Raw genomic sequence first — 23,257 nt, forward strand, 5'->3', positions numbered from 1 at the left:
ATTTTCACCCAGGAGCGCAGTGTTGTGGTCCCATATGATTATAAAGCCAAACCCTGTTCTTTTTTCCTAAACACAACCCCGATTTATGGTGTTGTACTGATGTACTGCGTTTATTTTGAAAGAGACTGTATGCAAACTGTACATTTAATGTGAAAACAGAAGTGTATTTGAAAGAAGGCAATGCACGTAACAGGCAGAACTTCACAAGGCGTCACAGAACATCAACAATCAACACACCCCAGGTACCTTGCATGTTGTACCTGGACGTGGAAAACCAATGACCAAACGTTGACACGTGACGAGGTCGGAGTGAGAATGTGTTGACAGAACAGGGAGGCGGCATAACGGCATTAAAGTCCAGCCTTGACGAGGCAGTGCAAGAGGGGCTACTGATGGCTAATTGTGGACTATTTATGTTTATGTTTATTTTATGTATAAAGGGACAATGCGCATTAATTAACATGATCACTTGAGTCGCGTCAATGTGCCAAATTAAGTCATACAGGCTAATTTTCATCTGCAATCCCTGGCAGGTTGATGGTATGTGTGTATATTGTGACTGGCATTGTCTTTCACACACGTGATTTTAGGGTACATGGTAGCCTAAAATCATGCTGGGTTCACTTCAGAAAAATGTCTGATTTAATTGTTTGGTTTTTTTGGGTCCCATTTTTAATAAATGGATTAAGTAGGCTACTCATTTAAAACACTTTCCCACAAAAAAACAGCAACTAAAATGCAACTTCCTACAACCATGCTTGTCATTAAACCTTAAAAACATGCCACATAGTTTACCTTGCAAGATTGAAAGTTCTGGGACCAGTGTTTTTTTTTTTTTTAATCTTTGCTCTGCCCATCCTGGTAATATTTGGAGCAACAATTCCAATATTATGTTTGGTGTTAGACTGCTTATATTGAGAGAGTCCAAGATGTAAAACCTCATTTGTCTCATTTTACCTGACTTAACCCTGTCAAATAGGAATACTACCACAACAGATGACAACACCAGTACAACACTGTATAAACGGGTAATAAAGTCACTATTTATAACCACAAACACACCAACACTTATGTTTTATAATGTCGCTGAGCAGTTTACTTGTTAAGTCACTAAAATAGCGTGCTGAAACTCTTTACGTGCCCATATGAAATTCCTTAAGAGGAGAAACTCAAGTCACACTAAACAAAGAAATCCAACCAACATCCAGGAGGCGGGACGTCACAGTCCCTGCCCCCTTTTTCCCACAAACTGGCCTCTCATTGGTCAGCGCCCAGAGCTCCTCGTCGCCTATTGGCTAGCTTGGCTGTCTGTGAGAACGGTGCCTGGCCGCTAACTGTTCCGCTGCGTCGGGATCAGAAGACGCAAATCAAGTGAAACAAATCTCCTGACAGGAGAAAAGTTCATGCTGGAGTTTTCAAAGACCTCAGAGGGCCTCATGAAGGTAAGAAGACCCGCAGAAATCGTTTTGGTGTCGGCGGTGTGAAGTCAGAGAGCATTATCTGCTGTGTTTCATCGTGGTTCAGCCACTTTTGATCCAAAGAAAAGAAGAAAAAAGATGTACGTTAGCAGAATTGTGAAGGCTACAGGCCGAACCGTTTGGACTGCATCTTCTCAACATTAAATGTCACGAAGACGTGTTAAGTTAATGCCAGAATACATTAAAATGTCTCCTTAAGAAACCTTTTCAGCGAAGAAAGGCGTCAGTGATGTGTCATCTCCTTCAGTCAGCCTGCTGCTGATGACTGTTTGATCTTCATCACAGTGCTGAGTGAATTCATTTACAGTGGCTCTGCTCGTTAAATAACTGTATACTCAGCACTGTCAACACTCTTGTTCAGTTTATTTGTTTTTAATGCTTTTGCTAAAGACTAGGATGCATTAAAACCCAGTAGGCAACAAGCTGAGGAAGTAACTAAGTGACCTACAAGAAAAATTAGGTTGGCTACCAAATCCAATTTACTGTAGTGTCCAGACATGCAGCATCTGGTCAGCCATCCTGATTACCAGAACACGGAAACTGAGCAGACCTCTCAGGCTCAACTTCCCCTCACTTGACCCTCATTTTGTGGGCCAAAGTCTGTGACACGGACTCATGCACACACAAGAGGATGTAACTGAGAAAGGTTCAGAGACGAGACAGTTTGTGATGCTGTAAGTGTATAAGATTGTGCTGGATTGTAATCTAACATTGTGCACATTATTAGCATAGGCATAGATTTGGAGGGTGTAAGGCACGCAGGGGACATGATTTAGAACATGTGCATTTGTCGTTCCCCCATGAAAAACCATTAAAGTAGCAGAGGACTTTTACTCTGACAAAAGACATTCAGTTTTAAATTAGAAAACACTTAAATCCATCGATGAATTTAAGGGTATCCTAAATAATGTGGTGACAGAGATGTGCTTGTTTTTCTCAAGAGATCACCATGTTTAAATAGTGGTTGTTTTATTGTGGATTTTTTGTATTTGTTGCATTTTAAGTGTGTTCTGATTGGCTGCTACCTTGGCCAGGTCTCTCTTGTAAAAGATATTTTCAATCTCAATGGGACTTCCTGGTTAAATAAAGGTTAAACAAAATAAAAAAAAATATAAACTGTTGCAGAAACAGCACAAATTTGTGCTAGGGTTGCAACAGGTGATATTTTCACTGTACGATAACTGTTTCAGAAAATGTTATGATTTCATGGTATAGGGTATTACACAATTACAGCATTGTTATTATCAATTCAGGGTTCCCACGTTCATGTAAAACCTGGAAAAGTCATGGAATTAGTGAAAATAGTTAAAAGTTTTGAGAAAGGTCATAGTATTTTGTTTTGTGTAATGAAGTTGTTACAGTAATGTAATTAATGTAACCTAATGGCAAATTTATTTCCTGTAGCTGTCGAGGTAACGTAGCTCTGATGTGCTTCGATGTGTGTTTTGTTATCATCACGTAAGTTTCCTAATTTTCTCCCAGCAATCCATCTCTCCCTTTATGTATGCCAGCTTGCGGAAATTATGTTTGATAAAGTTTGAGTCTGATATGTTTGAAACATGCAGGGCAAGTTGTGCAATATTTTCTTTAAAAATGAAGGGTCCTTCCATAACTAAAGTCATGGAAAAGTTTGGAAATTTCATCCCTGGAAATGTGTGGGAACCTTGTCAGTCACAGTGACTCGTATAGGACTGAAAACAGTAGTTTTTTTGTTGTTGAAAAATGCGTTATTATTCATGAAACCATTTTTAAACAAAAATGGAAGTTATGTGTTAAATTCTGACAGGCAGTGGAGGAGGAAAGGAGATGTGTGCATTCAGAGGAGATCGTCTGTCAGGTTGCCTTTTTTTTCCCCTAAAACTCTAGATGAGCAAATGTACATGTTATAATAGCTTTCAATTTTCACAGCACGGTATAGGGTTTCACAGTATACCCCTGCAACTCTAATGGATGCATTAAAAAAATCTCCAGGATGCCGGAAACTATGTGTTTGACGCTCAAAATTTCCTGGCAGAGGACCCCCAAACCCCATTTCATGTGTCCCCCATGATATTGAAATGAATCGTGCACCCTTGATTTTTAGTATAACTTTCGATTCAATTTGAGCAGTTGATTTAGAAACTGTCCTCAGAAGTAGATAAGTATTTTTTTAACGGACTTTGATATGACTTGAGAGTGAAGGAAATTAATTTTCCACTTAGACTGCACACATAAAGAGTCTTAAGCAGCTCCTCACAAACCAAGGGCCTTTTTGTACCACAGCAAAGCACATGTTTTTGCAGCAGAAGCTGCTATGTGTTTTTAATGAGTTTACAGTGTTGCAGACGAGGCACATGGCTGACCGGGCTTAAAACAAACAGGATAAAAAGGATTACGGACACAAGGCTTTCGTCATCGGAAGTGGAGCTACCGTGTGGGAATATTTGTGTTTCCCATGCTGTCGCTTGGTGTTTGTATACCCTCATGATTACCAACTCTAACTCTGGGGGATTACGTGAAATAATATAAAAATGATGAGGATCTAAACAAGCATGATGACACATGTACGCTCCCTGCGGGGCCAGACATTTCTCACAACAGAGCGCACACTCTTCGCACAGTGATTACAGCGGCCTGTGAAATTAGCAAGCGAGCCTGTAAAAGCAAAACCAAGGGAGGTGTGTATGCTGTAGTTTAATTAGCATTTTACCCCTGTGGTTAAGCCGCAGACCATGAGTGCTGGTGGAGGCAGCACTCAAACACTGTGTGCCTTCTTTGTGAGAGGACGCTGCTGTAGGGATTAGGCTGTAGGTGCAGTTCACCAGGGTTGTGGCTCATTCCTCTTCTCAGTTCTGCATACTGCTCCACAGAAGCATCACAGTAAATGCTGCAAATATGCTCACTGCCGTTCACATTTCTCAGATGTTACGAAAGATGCCTGGGAAATATAGTAGCTACCAGCCCTGATATGAAAGGTTGGTGGCTCCTGTCTCTCATTATGCAACCAGTGCTCCAGGAGATCAGCCCACCCCCCTCTGGATGACTTCATGATGTGGAAAGTTGTGGTGACCACAGAGCGCTCAGAGCAGAGCCCGGGCTTGTTGAATGAATGCTAGTTCAGGTGTGGATCGCTGTCTAGTAAACAGCAGTGAGTGACATTTTTCTCCAGCCACATTTCAGAAGGAATACTTGAGTGATTCGTGCTTGAGTAGACTTCTGTTATTAAGTAGTCAGCCAGGGCAGCGTACATCTATCCTACATGATGATCTGAAAAGGACGCTTAGTGTAATAACATCAACAGCTTTGATCTCATTTCAAAGAGGGGCCCGCATACGTTCTCCTGGCCACAGTGCGGTTGGATGTTTGAGGTGTGGACACCGCAGGGCTTGTCAGCAGAACCAACACAGCTGTGAGATTAGAGTGCAGAGACACTACAAAGAGACCACATCACTTTTCCAACACAAAATAACCAACTGTCACGAGACCCATTATGAATGGGCATGCAGTGGGAAAAACAAGACAACGTGGTTTGATATTATTTCCAACATTGAACTTAGAAGTTATGCGCACGTTGTCAGCTGGTCAGCTTTAAGTATTGAAGACAGATGATTGAACAGCTTGGATGCTGGAAGCCGACTGTTTGATATGTGATCCATCTGTCCCCGATGAACATGTCAGCTCATATTGTTGCCATGTTTGTGTAACCCCATCCAGCTGAAATATGATTTTGTTGTTTAAATTACCTGGTACTTGTATTTTTTATGCATTATCCTTATTTTTTTTAGCTATACCACACACCTTGACTACTCAAAGCATCAACAATTCCTTAGGGTGCTTTCAGACCTAGAGTTGTCTTGCTTTGGTCTGAGTCAGGGACTCATTTTGTTCCAAAGTTGCATAATTGCCTAGAGTTGGTTCGTGTTCTCACGGCAGCATTTACAAGCGGACCAGATAAAATACCTTGTGTGAGAAAGCTGCTCTTGATTGGTCAGAATTTCCATGCGGGGAAAATCCAGGAAGTAAAGAAAACGTTGAAGAAGAGTACACTTGCAAGATAAATGTGACACTTTCTAATGTCACAATGGAGGGACAACTACGCAGGTTGATTTTAGTGCTGCTCATCGTGGACTATATTGCTGTCATTGTTCATTTTAGTCAAACCACACAGTTTGAAAACGAGGCGCGGCTCCAACTAGAAAACAATGTTTTGATGCACTGGATGTGCTGAATGTGCATATTAAGGCAGTACAGGAGGAGGTGCACATTAACAATCCTCCAGGACTGTAACATGCTCATGTTTAACCCAAACAATGTGTCATGTGACTGCAGTTGGTTCAGATCGAGGTCGGAACACGTTCTCACCACAAAAGAACCGCACCAGAGTTCGTTTGTAACCGGACTGAGACCACCTCTTCAAGAAGGTCTCAGTCTGGTTGTTGTGCGCACCGGAGTGCGATTGCTGTGTTCACACCTGCCCAAACAAACCACGCTTAGGGGGCAAACGAACTTGAGTTTGATTGAACTGAACCAAACAGGAGAGGTGTGAAAGCACCCTTAGATGGTATACTGACTTGTAATAGGGAGAATGGCACCCCAGACCCCTGTTCTTTCGCTATGTAACTTTGGTAAGTGGGTAGGATCTCCCAGGAGAAGAGCATAACGCGTCATGACACTATGGTACACACCACCAGCTAGCTAAAGAAGCTAGTCCAGTGTTATGTTTTTTATTACAACCTATAGTCCCCCTGTAAACTTGTTGTATAATTGTCTTTAGCTCTGTATTGTCAGTACAAACATCATGGTAGAAGGCAGTTGATCAAAAAACTGTTGTAAAAATTCAAACCTGCAAACGGTTTATACTGTCCTGACGTCAGCTGTTAAGATCATGTATCATGGCTAACGCAAAAACTCCAACAGTGCGACAGCAGAGCGTGCACCCCTGCCAGTGTCATTTAGGAAAGATTGCCAAATAGGCCATTACCTTATCGGTGTCATCCCTTATCCTTTACCTGTGAGACGGATCACTGCAGCTTACGTCAGCACAGTATAAACACTTTGCAACCTGCAGGAACACTTTGTATTTACGACAATGGTGCACCATTCTGAAACTGTAAGGGCGCCAAAATGCAAAAATAACAGTGCATTATGTTGCTTTAATGCAATGCACCTGTGAAGTACAACTAAAATAAGCTGTCAAGTTGGAGAAAAATGTTGCCACATACTTAGTGCACCGGTTCTGTGCTGCAGAATTAGCCCCTCCCAAGATAATAACCACATATCCACACAAAGCTCATAAATCAGTGGGCTGGATCAGATAGATGAGATGTCTGTCTGGGTGTCTGATTTGGGGAATTTGAAAAACACAGGGCTTTGTTTCAAGATGGAATGAAATACCTGAGAAGTTATTGTGGGAAAACAGTTTTTATAGTTTAGTATATAGTCTCAGTGTTTCTGTCTGATTCAAGATTAAGTAGCTTTATGAGTAAGAAGAATATAAACTGCCACTCATGTACATTTGCATTTTAAGAAATATAATCCAAATTCTTCTCTTTCATTTTTTTCCCTCACAGTCCAAGCTGAATATGGAGAGTTTGACCAAGCCAGAGTTGCTGATGCTTTTCAGCATCCTGGAGGGAGAGCTGGAGGCCAGAGACCTGGTCATCGATGCCCTAAAGGTACCTATTAATGAAGCTGGTGAATTTATTCTAACGTTTGAGTGATTCTCTGCAAAAAAAGAAAGAAAAAGAAAACACTCACCCCATCCAGGCCTGAACAGTTCACAGCAGGGAAAAACGTATCAAAGTATCAGAGGAAACCTCTCAAACCACTGCGGTAGCACTCTGCCACAACATTTCAACATGTTCTTTTTGTAGTTTGCACTGAGAGCTTCTCATGTTGGTCACTCATGGGAAACAAAGCAGAGGTAGTCATGCTGTATATGACAGAAAAATGGTGGAGAGCAGAGGAAGAATTGATACTGCAGTATCACAGTTACATTTCAAGCCTACAGGAGGTGTGCCTGCAGAAACCTACACTGGTTGGTTATGGCTGCCTGTAATGTATCACAGTCATGCATTAGGTTTTGCTGTTATTGGACCTTATGTACATAAAGATCTGGCAACAAAACGAGGGGGAAAATCTGCCCAAACAGTTAAGATTTAATCTGGAGTAACCCTGCTGATGGCAGTCATTCCCTTTGAAAAAAATCTGTGTATGGAAACAACAGAGCTATGTGTCTATGAAGCTAATACTCCTCTTGATCTGTCCTATTTGCTCGCGGCAAACTAGCGTCTGTGCCTCTGCAGAATGGGGTCTTTTGGGGCATTGTCTTAGAAGTCATGCCTTTCCTAAGTTGAAATGAGCAGACACATCCCAGTGAGCTTGACATAAAGTCAGTTGGATGTAGACACAGTGTAGAGTACACACATAGTTTGACACAGAGCAGCGAGTTCCAACCTCAGGATGTCTTACTTTGGCAGGGTTAATGCTGCATTTCAATTAAAGGATTGCCAGTCTATTTTCCCACAGCGTGTCCTTTGCTGCGCTGCGCTCCAAAGGCCCACATACTCAAGCTTTCAGTGACTATTTGGATAGGCTTAAGGACGTTTTGTCATTTATTTAAACAGTTGTAAACAAACTTCAGTAATGCCGTGTCACCCTGACGCTGTTTAAAACCACAAACCTAAGATATGTGAATAAGCAACTTAATGATGGAGCATTTCTGACGAGATGTCTCACTATTAATATTTGAGCTTTACGGCTGTTCTGCTGCAGGAATGCTGTTCACTTTCCTGGTGTAAAATGCACCATTGAAAGAACAATCCAAAGAGGCAGCCAGGGAAATAGAGAGCAGTCGTCTCAGAGAGCCTACTGCCGAATGTTCATGTGTTGTGTCTAGACCACATTCCTACATCTCTCCTGGGATCTGGCCATCTAAGGTAAGGAGAGTTACAGCACGCTGGGTGCCTGATGACTCAATGTGAGCGAGAGTAGGAGTGAACAAATAAACATTGGCCTTAACTGGAGCTTGAGGGGAATATGGCTGTGCTTCTTTCATGGCTCCACCGGCACAAACTGTTAACCCATTCAGGTCTGGGACGGGATCAATGCTGCAGTGTTGACTCTTACAGAGCTTTAATTAAAGGCATAATCACTGACCTGTAGGAAATTAACTGCAGGGAGTAAGTGAGGTAAACTGATCTCCTCTCTGCAGCGCAGCGTACATGTTTATCCAAAGGTAAAATGCGATCTCATACCTTTCTGCTGTTAAGGAATTGTTAAGGAATCTTGGGTCTCGCCCTCACATGAAAGCAGATTATTATCAGTAAAACATCACAGCATAATTCTTTTGGGTTTAGCCTGCAAGCAGCGTGGCTCTGTGCATGGCAGTGTTTGTCTGTTGGTCCACAACTTTAGTCCTGACTGAAAAATCTTAACAACTATTGGATCGATTGCCATGATCATTTGTAACGACATTCAATTTCCCCAAAGGAAGTTTCCGCTTATCCAGTGAGGCATCTCAGCAGCCACTGGATGGATTGTACAAACAATCATTGTCCCCCGAATAGGGATGTTAGTTTAGGTTAATTTAGCTTTTTATAGCTCAGCACCGATTAATCAGTAACTAAATGGTAAATTTTAAAAAAATTAAAAAGCAAAATTAAGTGAAATACAAGAGGCCTTTCATTTGTTTCGGAGCTCCGTTGACTCATTGCCACATTTCAAAGAACTCTCCATTTAGAGGTGGTGAAACTGTAAAGTTTTGTGTTGTAAAAGTTTTGCCTTTTATTTTCTGTTGGGTTTGCTGGCAGACCGGCTAGCTGCATTAGCATGCGGAAATAAAGTGCCTGCTGCCCATCCTCTGGTCTCTACTGTTGAGCTAACGATAGCCTGGGCTGCTCTTTACTGTGCAAAGGTCGGGTCAGGTGGGAGCTAGCTAGCAGTGCTGCTCATTCATGATTACCACTGGTAAGGCCGTCCTGGTGGCAGGACAACATTGCGACAGAAACATGGTAGCAACCATCCGGTCTCCTGCCAGGTAGCCCCATTGAGTAAGCAGCTTCATTTTGAGTTGTGAAACCTCTGTAGCATGGTTAACTGTGTTAGTATCACTAGCTGTGCTGACACTGCTAACAGCACTAACAAAGCTAACATAGTTAAGAATGCAGCTCAAACTTTAGCCACTCCTCCATACCAGTGCAACCCTGGGGGATGACCTGAGGGTGGGCACAATGTTTCCATAGCAATGCAGTGGAGTAATGCTGGGACAGCGTTATCAGTGGTGATCATCAAATGAGCGGCACTGCGGGCTAGTGCCCACCTGAGGTGCACAGTGCAGAGCTGACAAGGCTAGCTAACCAGTAGAGACCTGAGGGTGGGTAGTAGGCACTATGTTCCTGCATGTTAAACGGATAGTGCACCCAAAAATGAAAATTCAGCCATTATCTACTCACCCTCATGCCGAGGGAGGCTCAGGTGAAGTTTTAGAGTCCTCACATCCCTTGCGGAGATCCAAGGGGAGAGGAGGTAGCAACACAACTCCACCCAATGGAGGCTGACGGAGCCCCAGATTCAAATGTCCAAAAACACATAATTGAAACCACAAAATATCTCCATACCGAGGCTAAAAACAGAGTTCAAGTGACATTTTTCCAAACAGCTTTTTATGTCGGGGCTTCAGAACACTTGGATCACTACGGACGAGCAGTATGGAGGTATTTTGTGTGAGGGCACACCAGGTGGTGTGCCGATAACTGGTTTAAAAACATTTTCGGCATTTAAAGTTGACATCCCTGCCTCAGAGGATGAATCCCAATAACTGGTGATCCCCTGACTTTAACTCTAGGGTCACCTCAGGGTTCATACTTGTGGTATTGTGTGAAAAAATGGATTGCCACAAAGTTCGATTCAAACATTCAAGTTCCCCTCAGAATTAATTGCAGTAACTTCTTGTGATTCCTTGACATTCATCTAGCGTCATCATCAAAATTTTCATCTGTCCAATAACCAAATACCTTTCAAACTAATGACATTCCCATCAGCCTGGTTTGCATAAAGCTGGCTAAACATCAACATGTTAACATTTTGCTGAAAGTACTGCTGTGCCTTAGTACAGGTTCACAGAGCTGCTAGCGTGGCTTTGGACTGAGTCTTGTTCCAATGATGAAATTACACGTGGGTCAACAGTACTTAGAGAAGTAGGTCCAGTCATGTAGCTCATGTCAGTCTTAACTGACGTGTCCTTGCTACACTCAGTGTCATGTGAGAAGGCTTAACCACAAATCACCATGGTAATAACACCACTGCTCAGCTCTTTGCTTTTTTTATCCCTTTGATCATCTGGTTACTGCTACTTGCAGGTTTTCATGTCTAGTCTCAATTTTCAGAGCTTAAACAAAATGAAAGATTCTCATCAGTGATTTTCTACAGGATGTAGTGCAAGTACAGGATGTGAGGTTAATGATGCTGTATTTCTACGGTCCTCTATATTTAATTATGCAGAACTATCAATGGCATTCTAGCTATCCGCTGGATTTTTCCCTGTGTGACTCACTTCTGCAGCTGCTCACGCTGTGGCTTTCAAAAGGAAGTTAGACTCTGGCAATGCTCGTATTTGGCACACAAAGCCCTGCAGTGATCCAGTAGTCCCTTTGCTTTGGGAAAGGAGTATGAGTCTTTACTTTAGGTTCGAAGTGGACTCAAATATGGAAATGAGCCTTTTAATTAACTGTTGAGTTCACATGGTGTGATTGACTCGAGCTTCCAAATGGACGCACTTAAAACAGGTTTACCGTGTGTGCTCTTTGATAATGGTTCAGCACGGGAACAGGGAAAATGGCTTTGTTTGTAGCGTTGAGATGCATAAACTGATACGATTCAGTGTCACTTACTGTAGCACCCACAACCATGTGCTTAGGATGGATAGTATTGTTCAGATATCCATTTCCTTTCCATTTACATGCATGAGCATTTCAGGGTATTTAGCAATCTGCCTAAGCAGCTTTGAAATATATAGGACTCTAGGGGAAGAAGTTCATATATCACCTTCCCTCTGTATTATACAGACTCTTGTCGCCAACATTGCACAACTGAAAGAGTCCAGGCATGTGTCAGCAAAAGATAAGCTGGATTGGAACCAGCGCAGCCATGACACAAAGACTTCCCGAGCAAAAGCACACAGGTTGCCAGCAACTGTAGCCAACAGACAAAAGCATGAATAATGGAGGTAGACTGTGATGCATAGCAGCCATGCACTGAATGGTTATTGTTCATGTACAGTATGATGTAATGACTAAGCTCTGGTAGATCTGGGTGTTAAGTGTTAAGTAATGTTAGAAATGTGTTTCTTGTAATCCCTCTTTTCACTTCCTCCACTCTCTGCAGCAGCGGAGGATTGATGCAGAGGAAAACAGCCTCCCTTTGTGTTGTGGAAGTCTGTCTGTGCATTGAAGGGCTGGGGAGGGAGCTGAGGGAGACACAGAGTCTGTGTTTATGACTGAACTTTTGTGTAATAGGGTTCCTGTGAATTGGAAAAAAAGGCCGATTATCCAGTTATGAAAATGTGCGCAGACTAAATAAGTACAAAATAACAAGGACAACACTTAACTCTCACAAAACTCTCCATTAGATGTGTTTTCTTTGTGTGTTTCAAAGTATTTCCCTCTGGCATCAGCAGCGGCTTACATGCAACTGCAGCGATGAAAGTCAGACGGAGTATATATCCTTAAGCAAAGTAGGTGTCAAGACTGGAAACCTGATCTAAGCAAATTTAATCTTCGACCGTAAAATTACGCATCAGAGCAGACAGTCATTGACGGGAACAAGGATGGGCTGTCAGCCAACACGGTCGACAGATTTCTCTTTGAAGATTCCTCTTCAAAACTAGATATCTACCTTTTTATTAGACCCAGAAAATGAGGGACAGTGTAAAATCTGGCTCAAGGTATTTCATTTTTTGTTTTAGTGTTTATATAAATCACAAGTATGCATTCAACAAATAACATTGGCAGACAGCTGCCATGTTTTTTATGAGTCAATCAGATGTGAAACCTGTTTTGTATTTATAGGCTTGGATGATGTCAAGGTATTATGGTATACCAGGGTATTTGGAAATCCCGAAGGTATAATTTTCAATACTGTCAAAAATACAGACACTTCTCTTTCTATTAAACGGATAGGGCGATCCTGTATTGAGGCGATGTACTGTAGTGCACAGCATGCTCCACCAGAGGTCAGTCTCTACTGGTGGAACAGGCAGCTGAGCTGAGAAAGATGCCGATTGCAAGTGGTGGGGATAACGTTACAGGACTTGTAAAAAGAAATATGCCTCTGCCCCTGTTAGGGAGTATTTTTGGTATATCATCTTCATTAGGCCCATCAAAGTGTTGGTATCCACCACAGCAGCAAGTTTTACCAGGTCTTTCAGCAAGAATCTGTGGAATAAGGGCATTTATCCGAGACCCTGTGTCTTCATATGAGGCTATCACATTTTGGGTTTGCTTGACCTTATACTTCGTTCTACTTAATTTAGACCTGTTGTCCTCATTTGTGGACACTTTTATGTGCCACCTAGTGATAGTAGGAGCACAATACACTAATCTATGTCAAAACAAGCTGGCAGCCATCTCTACAAAGTCGGTCTGGCAACAAATTTGACCATTTTTGCAACAGGAATGCTAAGACATTGTTAATTAGGAAGTTCTCGTTTGAAGACATTGGGACTTTATTGGCGTCTCATTTGAGGACATTGGGACTTGATTATGGTTAACAATGTTAAGTTGTTGTTTTTTTATACTCATTGGGTACGACTGATCCCATATAGCTAGGAGAATTTAAAAATGCATACCAAACAAAAGTTTGGGTTTCAGGAGGATATTCATTAATCTATGCGCCACAAGTATTCAGTCTCAGCAAGACTTGTCTAAGTAGGTTAATTGAATATTTGATAGACAGCATTGTAGGCTAGACTCATACAGGCTACAATGACTTTAGCTGCTCAGCCTTTATGTTTTTTGTGTAGTTACACAAATACTGTCGTATAGCATTTACCTCAGTGAAATGTCAGGAAGGTATGAAAAAATAGATAGTGCCCAGCCAACTGTATAAATATAGTGTGGACAAGGACTATATGCCACACTTACAACATATTCTGCATGGCATGCAAGACTTTCGTTGAGGTGCTTTGTGGTCATTGGGCTTTAGATAGCGCCCACATTCAAGAGGCATTTTTTAATTCTCCTGGGCACCCTGTGTTTTCCTGTTTCACCCGTCCATGCTGTTTGATCTGCCTTCACACAGTCCTCAGTGGACTGGATCAAATAACAGCAGCAAAGCCTCGCAGCCTTGCCCTCCTCTCTTTGTGCCAGATGAACTAATATTGTTGAAGATGACAATCACAAAGCCTGTGATCCGTTGTGGTAAATCGCTTTAACTTCTCTGTCTGTAGCCGTCCATCATCACTCCTTGTATTTTTCCAACTGGGCTAACTAACTCCAGTTGCTCAACATAAATCTGTCTTTTCTTTTATTTGTAGATGAGGAATGCACAGATTCAGTTTCTTTACAGTGTCTTTACAAAGTTTCTATTTTTGACGGAGTTGTAGTGTGTTACAAAGAGCAAATTGAGTTCTCTTGCCTACAGGCACTGTATGTGAAATATAGATTCCATGCAATAATGAGGAATGACATATTTTATATAATTTAAACACGGCCACAAATCTTTGATCCATGTGATTCATTTAATGGTTTGATCCATTCATAACTGGACTTGTAATGGTATTAACTTTGTTTGTAGGCTACCACACAACAAAGCAGTTAGTAGGCTAACAACAGTAAACACAACTATAATATGCCAAGAAAGAAGCTATTTAACTACGTAGCCTGCTTAATTACTTAGGGTAGAATCACAATTATTAAGGAAAAATGACAAACTAAATTGAGTAGGCAAAATGTTTCGCTTCTGAAATGTTCTCGGTGTGGTATGACGCTGTACAGCAGATGGAACAAAACTGGGTGGCAGCTGGAATATGGTGCAGTGTCACCCGCTGGAATTGTCCCTCCTGGCTCCCTTACACTCAAGATGGCGGCAAGATAACAAAAACAGTTGCCTTATTTGTCTCATATCAGGCCTAACTTTAGTCGATCATAACATATCAGTTATGGAATTAATCTGCAGATTATCTGGTTGAGATCAAACTGTTTTATGGATGTCAGGTTTTTGAGGCAAGATGAAGGGCAAAATGTGGCCTGCAACTTACAGTAAAAGCAGATTTATACTTGTGCGTCAGCTCTATGCAGAGCCTAGGCTGTAGCCTACGCACATGGCCTGAGCAGTTGTGAGCATTTATACTTGTGCGGTGGTGTGTCTGTGTCACTCTGCAGTTACACCTCCAAAACACTAGTCGGCAGTAGAGTTTCTGTGAAGTGCTGTAAAGTTTAGTTGATTCAAAACACACATTAAACATGACTTAATAGCGACAATGTCAAACACAAGTACACAGATTGGCTTTACTATAACTCGCAGGATTCACAGACAAAACACTTGTCACACATTTTCCCCACAGATACAACATGCTAATATTTTTAGGACAAGCCTATGGCATTGTACATTGTATAAATTAGCCTAGCAGCTAGTGGACCTTTCCTTTGCCCCAGTGAAGCCAGGGACAACAGCAACATTTAACAAAGGTAACATTACAAAATCCAGCTCTGTTACAACTCACAAGGTTCAAGGCTTGTTGTTTTTAGCCAAGTTATTTTCTTGAAAAACTGCCCCTCCTACGGGCCGATTAAGAGGAGTGAGGAGTCAGCGGTTAATGACGGTATAAAATTGTTCTTTTCACTATTGTTAATCACTGCAACCATGAGAGATCATTAAGCTTACAGTAATGAATGTGCACATAAAATATGAGGTTGATTGGTCCAGTAGTTTGCAAGATTAGCAGCTGAAAGATGGATACACACACACGACCAAATGTCTCTTTCTCTCTTCAGGCTTACACCTGACTGAGATAATAAGGCCCACACTGTAAGGTATACAGAGAAAGATAAACATCAGATCAGTACTCAGCACTGGCTGATACCATAAGCTGAGGTATCAAAACTGGTGATGGATTAAAAAAAAAAAAAAAAGCTGGCTCAGTGCATCCCTGGTTAAAACAGTCTTAGTTCTAGGCCAATAAAGTGCCATTTGGGGGTGGTCATGTTATATCTCTGTGCTCAGCTTTAACAGCTTCACACACAGTCAGCAGTTTAATGCTCCGTAAGACGAGTGAATCGGCTGAATATTGCTCTGCAGGCCCATCCACACTCTTGACTACGCTTTAAACTTCTCAAGTAATCTTGGTATCAGCCATCAGGAGCTCTGTCCTCACCCTGCCAGAGAGGATACTGTTCTCTCTAATCTTTTGATCCTCTTTTGTTGAAACCTCACGAAGACACATTGCCAGTTCTGCTGTAGCCCTCCTCCTCCTCCTCCTCCTCCTCCTCCTCCTCCTCCTCCTCCTCTCTCCCTCTCTCACTTCAGCCCTTTTACACGGCAGGCCTAAAGGCATCTGCTGAACCTGAAATGTCTTGCTGCTATTATCCCTCCTTTGTCATGAGTTAAACAGAGAACAGGTCTGCCTTGGCCAAGGCCCAGTCCAGAGCAGCTGTCCTGCTAAAGATAGACAGACACACACCATCTGTTGCTCCTTCCTCCTGCTAGCACTCTTTCTCATGTATTTTTGTGCATTTCCTCTTTCTCTCTTCCCCTTCCTTTATCTACACATCATTTACCACTAAAGTATTTGAGATGCTGATCATGGTGTGTCATTCAATTTCCTGTTTAAATGACAGTTCATCAGCAGCATTTTATCTTTATTTTTTTTTGACTGAATGATTTTTCCTTTTTAAATTAACTGCAGCTGGGGTTAAAGTTGATAGAAACTATGTTTTGTTTGGTTTGTCTGTCTGTTGGCTTGTCTGTTTGTCAGCAGAATTACGGAGAAACTAGCTCATTATCATGAAACATAGTGGAAGGGTTTAGCGTGGGTCAAGAGAGAACTCATTAAGTTTTGGAGCGGATCTGAATCACGGGGCAGATACACACATCATTTTTCTCTTCTAACATTGTGAGATATGGCATCCGGCCTTGACAGAGGTCTGTGCTCTCCGAGTGGCCTCCTAGTTTACTAATTCATTAATGCTATTCATTTTGCAATTCAAAGCAGAAGGTAGATTGGAGAAAAAGGTTTACAGTTGTGTTAGCATCTCTGAGGCTTCCTAAAAACAAGGTGCTTTGGGCCAAATTCTAATGTCAGCTATGCCAGCACAATGACAAAGCTAACATGCTAATAATCAGCAGGCATAATATTTACCAGGCTCATCATCCTGGTTTAGCATGTTAGCATGCTAACATTTGCTAACTGGCACTAAATAAAAAATACACATGAGGCTGATGGGACTAGGGACGTGTGCGATTAGTCTTCTGAACGATGAAACGTCCACCCCCTCGCTCGTCGCAACCAGAAATATTAGTCAGTTAAACCAATGAGTGTTTTAATCATGTACAAGGCTGCTTAACTGTCAAGCAGCCGCCCACCACTAGTGGGGGCTATAGAGCCGTCAGACGGTACTTTGATCAAGAAAATGAAACAAGGTAGCATATAGGCTGTGTCAGAAAAAAACTGGCATACAATCACTTGACTGGAGCAACGCGCAACCACATTCAGCTCAAGCATTTGGATGTTAACCTGCTCAGAACGACGGCTGCTGCTGCTAGCTGTGCTTCTCAGATCAATTTCACATGATTAACCTGGAGACGCTGTGATCCCGCCCGGTCTGAGAAGATAATGTCGCTCATGACGATAATGACCTCGCAAGATATGCTTCCACTTAACTTTGTTGAAGATAAAGGCTTCAGGAAGTTAATGCAATATGTTGAGTCTGATTACACCGTGCAGAGACCTTTTTTTAACCAGTCGATGAGTCTTAATTAAAATTTCCGTTTAGTGGACACGGAAATTGGTCACCAGGAACATCCCTAGATGGGACTGTGGTTAGTTTTGCAGGTATTTTGTGAATTTTTTTTTTTACACCAAAAGGTATTAAAATGAATCCTGACGGGAACATGAATGGTTGTCCCAAATGTCATGGAAATACATCGAATGATTTTTGAGATATTTCATTTAAAACCATAAAATCATTAGGATTAATCCTCTGGGGAACACGACTGTCTGTAACATATTTTATGGCAATGCAACAAATAGTTGTCGAGATATTTCAGTGTGGACCAAAGTCGACCGACATTGTCATCTGAAGCTATGCCGCTAAAAATGTCTCTTAGACATTGTATATAAAGGAGTCGGCATCCAGTAACAGCTGAGACTCAGACAAGGCTGAGATGCCAGAACAGTGATCCAAGAGAAGATTCACACACTAAAGCCAACTTACAATCCTTCTGTAAACAAAGACATTTATGCAAAAGCATAAACAAGCCAAGCAGTTTCACTCATGAACATTTCCTACCACATAACTTGTAGATTACAGACATACTGTTAACTACTGAAATCATCGCTTTCCATCTCACTCTTCTCTTCTTCTCATCTCTTCAGGCCCAACGTAAAGAGCTGTTTATCCAGGAGCGCTACGGCAGGTACAACCTCAGCGACCCCTTCCTGGCCTTGCAGAGAGACAGCGAGGCTGTCGGGGACCAGAACAAGGACCCGGGCTGTTCCTCCTCCACCTCCAACCCTCTGGTGGTTCTCAAACTGGTGGTGAGCCACTGCAGGAGGATGCAGGAGAAGATGCTGGCCCAGCTGGCTGCTGCGGAGAGCCGGCACAGAAGGGTGGGTGTGGGTGTGTGGTTCATGGTTAGGGGAGGCAGAAATGAGCTGGTTCCTTATGTGGATTTTTAAAAAAATCAATTGGGAAACATAAAAGATAAAATGGGGCCTCAGTGGTGTAAAATATTTAGATGAACATGAAAGGAGAATGCAATTAGTAAAATGCAGTGAGGATTTTCTTCCTTACAGTACACAAAATATAAAAACTGCAGGCAACAAAAGCTTTAAATATACAAAACTAATGTGATTAAATCATCCCTCTTCATTTAAACCTTTGTTTCAGGGACAGCAGAATAACTCATTAAAAGCAGCATTGTTTTCAGCGTGAACTTCCCAAGAGGCACACACGCATTGAAAGTACTCCACATCTGCAGGCTAACAGACACGAACAAAGAAAAATGAAATACCTGCACACTGATGTCACGTTTACAGTTTCTCTCTCGTTTCATGTGAGCTTCAGGTTAGAGTGTGAACACAGTAATATTTATAGACAGTGATGTAACACGACACGTCACTGTCTCCTGATTTCATTATGAGCTAAAGATGTATGCAAGGACAACATGCCCACTCTGTGTGATCACAAACTTCCTGTAATTTTACATGAAAGACATCAGTAACAAGCTGCAGATTTTTAACTGTGTTTGCTGCAGAAATGAGTATCTGAATACACACGCCACAAAACAAAACATTTGTTTTGCAGAGAAGAAAATGAGACAGAGGGTAAACCTCACAGTTTGAAGTATATTAAGAAGTCTAATATGAGGAAATGTCATTTAGTCCTTTTATTGTTTTGGTTTATATTTAAATGACTGTTGCAACTAACGATCCCCATTGCATCTTTTGGATCTGTACAAACACAAAACACTCCATCAACTTAGGCTCTGTAAAACCACAGAGCGAAGGCTATACTTTTCTCTGCAGGCGGGCTGAACATGGTACTCATTTAGATGAGCTAAACTATGTAGCTCTTTAGCTTGACTGCCATCAGCATTTTTCCTTACAATGTAGTAATCATATTGCTTCAAAATAACTGCTATTGGCTGTAATATCAAGCAGACCAAACTTGTGTGAGATCATGTCATTCCTGACTCTCTGTCTCCCTGCTGTGTTTGCTTCAGGTCATTGCAGATCTGGAGGAAGAGAGGAGGAGGCATGCTGAGGACACAGCCGAGGGAGATGATGTCACCTACATCCTGGAGAAGGAGAGGGAGCGCCTACAGCAACAGGTGCCCTCTAATTAATAGTGACATTGACTGCATTACAAATATTTGTCCAGAATGTACTCTATTAGCCAAATAGGAGTCAGTAGCTGTGTTTCTATTAGGGCTGCCTCCGACTAGGAATGTTCCTAGTCAAGCAATAGTCATCATTAAGGGCTGTTAGACGACTACTCACCTGCATGTTTACGATATTGATGTAATTATTAAATGATATATTTTGGGCGGGGCAACACAATGGTTTGAGTTGAAGGTGTGAGAAAGAATAGTATCAGTAACATTGTTAACACTGTGCTACATTACAGAGAAATACAAAACCGTACTAATGAACCTTCATTAATATAGGCCTATATTTTATCTACAAGTGCACGTCACACACTGAGCGAGCCGCCTGTTAATGACGCTGTGGGCTAATGGGCATGTAGCTACTTCCATGTTTCAGATGATACGTCATGTTTGTAGTCGACCAATGAAGATGAGTTTACATATCACCTTGGGTTCGTCCTTCACCTTCTCAAAATGATCCCACACTTTGGATTTCCTGCCCGACATGTTATTAACTAGCCTGTGGAATAACTGCAGGTACCAGCCCTGGAAATTTATGTGACTCCATCCACACTGTCTGCACAAAGTTTACTACCTCTGAAAAGTTTATTTATTGCATATCTTGGCTTTGTGTTTGTAGCTGGAGTTTGAGCGGAGCCAGGTCCGGCGGTTGGAAAAAGAACAGCGGCGGATTACTGACCAGCTTGAAGAGGAACGGGCTCAGCACAAGCAGCTGTCCTGCGCTTTGGCCAAAGAGTGCAAGTGGGCGAGTGCCAGAGCTCTGGAGGAGGGTCACCGGCTGACCGAGCTGAGCCGCAAACTTGACAAAGTATTTACATTTATTTACATTTGCAATCCAAGTTAGGCAGTTTTCTTCTGTTGTTAGGAATGTTAGGCCGGGTTATATTTTGCACTCTGGGTGAACAGACTTTTTCTCCTGCAGGAGGCGGCGTCTTGCCAGGCCCTGAGAAATGAGCTGGAGGATGAGAGGAGGAGAGCCCTGAGGATGGAGGCGAGGGTGGAGGAGCAGCTGGCTGAGTTTGACACAGAGCGAGAGCAGCTCCGCTCACGTTTGAAGAAAGAGGAAGCTCACTGCTGTCAGCTACAACAACAGGTGTGAACACTCAAACATATTCATCATGCAGGTGGCGGCAGATTGCACACTTTGCATTCAATAACTACCTCTTCCATGTAATCTAGATGCAAGGGAAGAAAATTGGCTGGTGTCGTACAGCCTAATTTCAGCTTGAAATGACTCTTTTTCCTCATTTTATGTTCAGGTAGAGGAGCTGAAGAGGAAGCTGGAGGAGAGGAATATGATGAGAGACGTTGGGGAGGCAGTCACAGCTCCAGTGGAGGCAGGAGGAAAGGAGTGGGCCACGAAAGTCTCCCCAGGAAAGACATCAGTAGACACTATCACAGTCGAGGACATTGAGGAGGACAGACACCAGCAACCTGAGCAGCCAAAAGTCAACGGTCACCACTGTCCGATGGAGACTAACGGACACCACGGTCCAAACAGCGCACTCTCAGAGAACATCTGCATACAGAACGGGATTGAAAACCCTCCACTTCATCAAACATCATTTCCCTCCTCTCCATGCGCCTCGCCAGTCCTTGCCAAACGCCCACCAGGCAGCCCGAGCCCTGGCAGCTACCAGTCTCCCTACCAGGCCGGCATCAACCAGCGCTTCCACGCTGCTCGTCACAAGTTCCAAGGCACCATCGAACCAGAGCCTCAATCCCAGGCGGTGCAGCCCGCTCTGCCCCTCTCGCCAAAGGACGTCTCACCTGTGACCAGCAGCCCCCCTCCAGAAACCAGCCCAGTCAAGCAGATGGCCCGGAGCACAGTCACTCAAGTCCTGTCCCGCTTCACCACCGTCCAGCAGAGCGCCACGTCCAAGCTCACAGCGCCCAACAATTCACCCTTCGGCACAGACTACCGCAGCCTGGCAGCGCCCTTGTCGCCGATCATCGGAAGGGCCGCGGGGGTGCTCCCACAGGGGATCAGATCGCCCACCATCGCCAGGGCAGACAGGGGCAACCCTCCGCCCATCCCTCCAAAGAAGCCCGGTCTGGCTCAGGCTCCTCCCTCCCCTGCCGCGGTGCCCAGGTCTGCCAGCCACTTCTCTGACAGCCCGCTCTCAGGCAGCTGCGGCCTCACCTCCAGCCAGGAGGGAGTCAAAGAACTGGACATGGTGGTTTCTTCTAATTAACCAGGTCATCAATAAATGAGTCAGCTGCTGCTCCGCTTGTGACACGATGGTTTCATCACATCTCATAGCTGAAATATTGTTTGTACATGACAGGATTTATATGCTATGCTTATTGAACAGAGGTCCCTTCAAACACTGTTATATTTATTAGATGTTTTATGCGCTGAGGCACTATTGTAGGTCGTGGTCAAAGAGCTGGTACAATGAAGAGTTACAGCAGATTTTAGTTTCACATGTGCCGATGCTGTATGTTGGGCACATCGTACTGTTACAGTATCTTTTATGGTGTCATATTTCCAAAGAATATAAATCAGAGGTATTATTTTTCACTTTAGTATGTTGCTTGTTATTATAAATACTGTAATCTTCACACCAAGTGTTATAAGTAGTCCTCGGACCAATCTTATTTTAAAATGTCTCATTTCAGTGTGCACTCGTACGCAGCTGTTGTTTTTATATAAAATAAAAGTGTATAGTTCATTTTATAAATGTTCCGTAGTTATTGATGTCTGATAGTTTCACACAACAGATAATCTAATCATCAGTGTTGTCCTGAGCTTTGTTCATGTATTACTTTAAATGTTACAGTTATGATATTCGTATAGGCTCAGATTATGCGCAGGCACCATTGTACGATATCTTGTTTAATATAAGTGAATCTGATGACTGTCATGCCTTTGTCATTTATAAGAAATCATTATAAAACACACAAGTATTTTATAGTCGACTGTGCTTTGATTTATATCATAAGACAACATGTTGGTTTATCTCTTTGTTTATCAGATGCTTCACAGTACTGTAAATGCTGGAAAGTGACAGATATAATAAATTAATCCGAAAGATTGTCATGTATTCATCTTCTTATTTATACTCTGGAGTAGGTACTGTATTAATGCTGACAGCAGTCTAATGAGAGAAAGCTGCTCACAGTCTACGACTTGGAAAGAGTTAGTGTTAAGTATGCAACTAACAGATACTTTATTATCAGTTAATCTGTCAATTATTTTCATGACTGATTAATCATCTGGTCCGTAAACAGTCAGAAAATCTTAAAAAAAATGCCCAAAACCCAAAGATATTCGGTTGATTATCACATATGTCCAAAAACAAGTTTGAATTTGCAATAGCTTCGACCACGTACACGCATGCATCCCTCCATTACAACGCCACCTTTTAGCCAATTGGCATAAACAAACACACGCAAAAACACTTTCCCCTTGCAAAATTTCAGCCACCCAGGGCAACAACTGTGACCACCAAAGGATGGGGAAACATTGTATACTGACAACAAACGACCAGCAGCAGCTAAAAAAACACTACATCTTCACATTTGAGAAGCTGGAACCAGGGGCAAGTTGCACAAAACACCTTAAGTTAAGATTTTCCTTGAAGTCCTAGTTAAGGTTTCCTCAAAATAAAATCGGTTGCACAAAACACCCCTTAGTCTTCTCCTTAAGGTTTCCTTAAAATGTTCACTTAAGTATTTTTGGTTTTCTCCTT

General features: G+C 42.4%; 1 protein-coding gene across 1 annotated transcript; it reads left to right on the plus strand.

Moving 5' to 3' along the window:
* Positions 1–1,323: 1,323 nt before the first annotated feature.
* Positions 1,324–22,592, plus strand: LOC126385487 (CTTNBP2 N-terminal-like protein). The gene is made up of 7 exons (XM_050037222.1): positions 1,324–1,442; positions 7,028–7,132; positions 18,049–18,282; positions 19,398–19,505; positions 20,182–20,370; positions 20,485–20,655; positions 20,822–22,592. Exons 1-7 carry the CDS (start codon positions 1,404–1,406, stop codon positions 21,755–21,757), a joined length of 1,782 nt encoding a protein of 593 aa, XP_049893179.1. The 5' UTR covers positions 1,324–1,403; the 3' UTR covers positions 21,758–22,592.
* The last annotated feature ends 665 nt before the right edge of the window (positions 22,593–23,257 follow it).

This window comes from Epinephelus moara, chromosome 24 (assembly GCF_006386435.1).
Source record: "Epinephelus moara isolate mb chromosome 24, YSFRI_EMoa_1.0, whole genome shotgun sequence".
NCBI lineage: Eukaryota > Metazoa > Chordata > Actinopteri > Perciformes > Serranidae > Epinephelus > Epinephelus moara.

Coding starts and splice junctions, on each gene's coding strand:
- LOC126385487 (XM_050037222.1), top strand. CDS start 1,404: ATGCTGGAGTTTTCAAAGACCTCAGAGGGCCTCATGAAG. Junction 18,283..19,397: donor CGGAGAGCCGGCACAGAAGG/GTGGGTGTGGGT, acceptor TGTTTGCTTCAG/GTCATTGCAGATCTGGAGGA. Junction 19,506..20,181: donor GGGAGCGCCTACAGCAACAG/GTGCCCTCTAAT, acceptor TTGTGTTTGTAG/CTGGAGTTTGAGCGGAGCCA.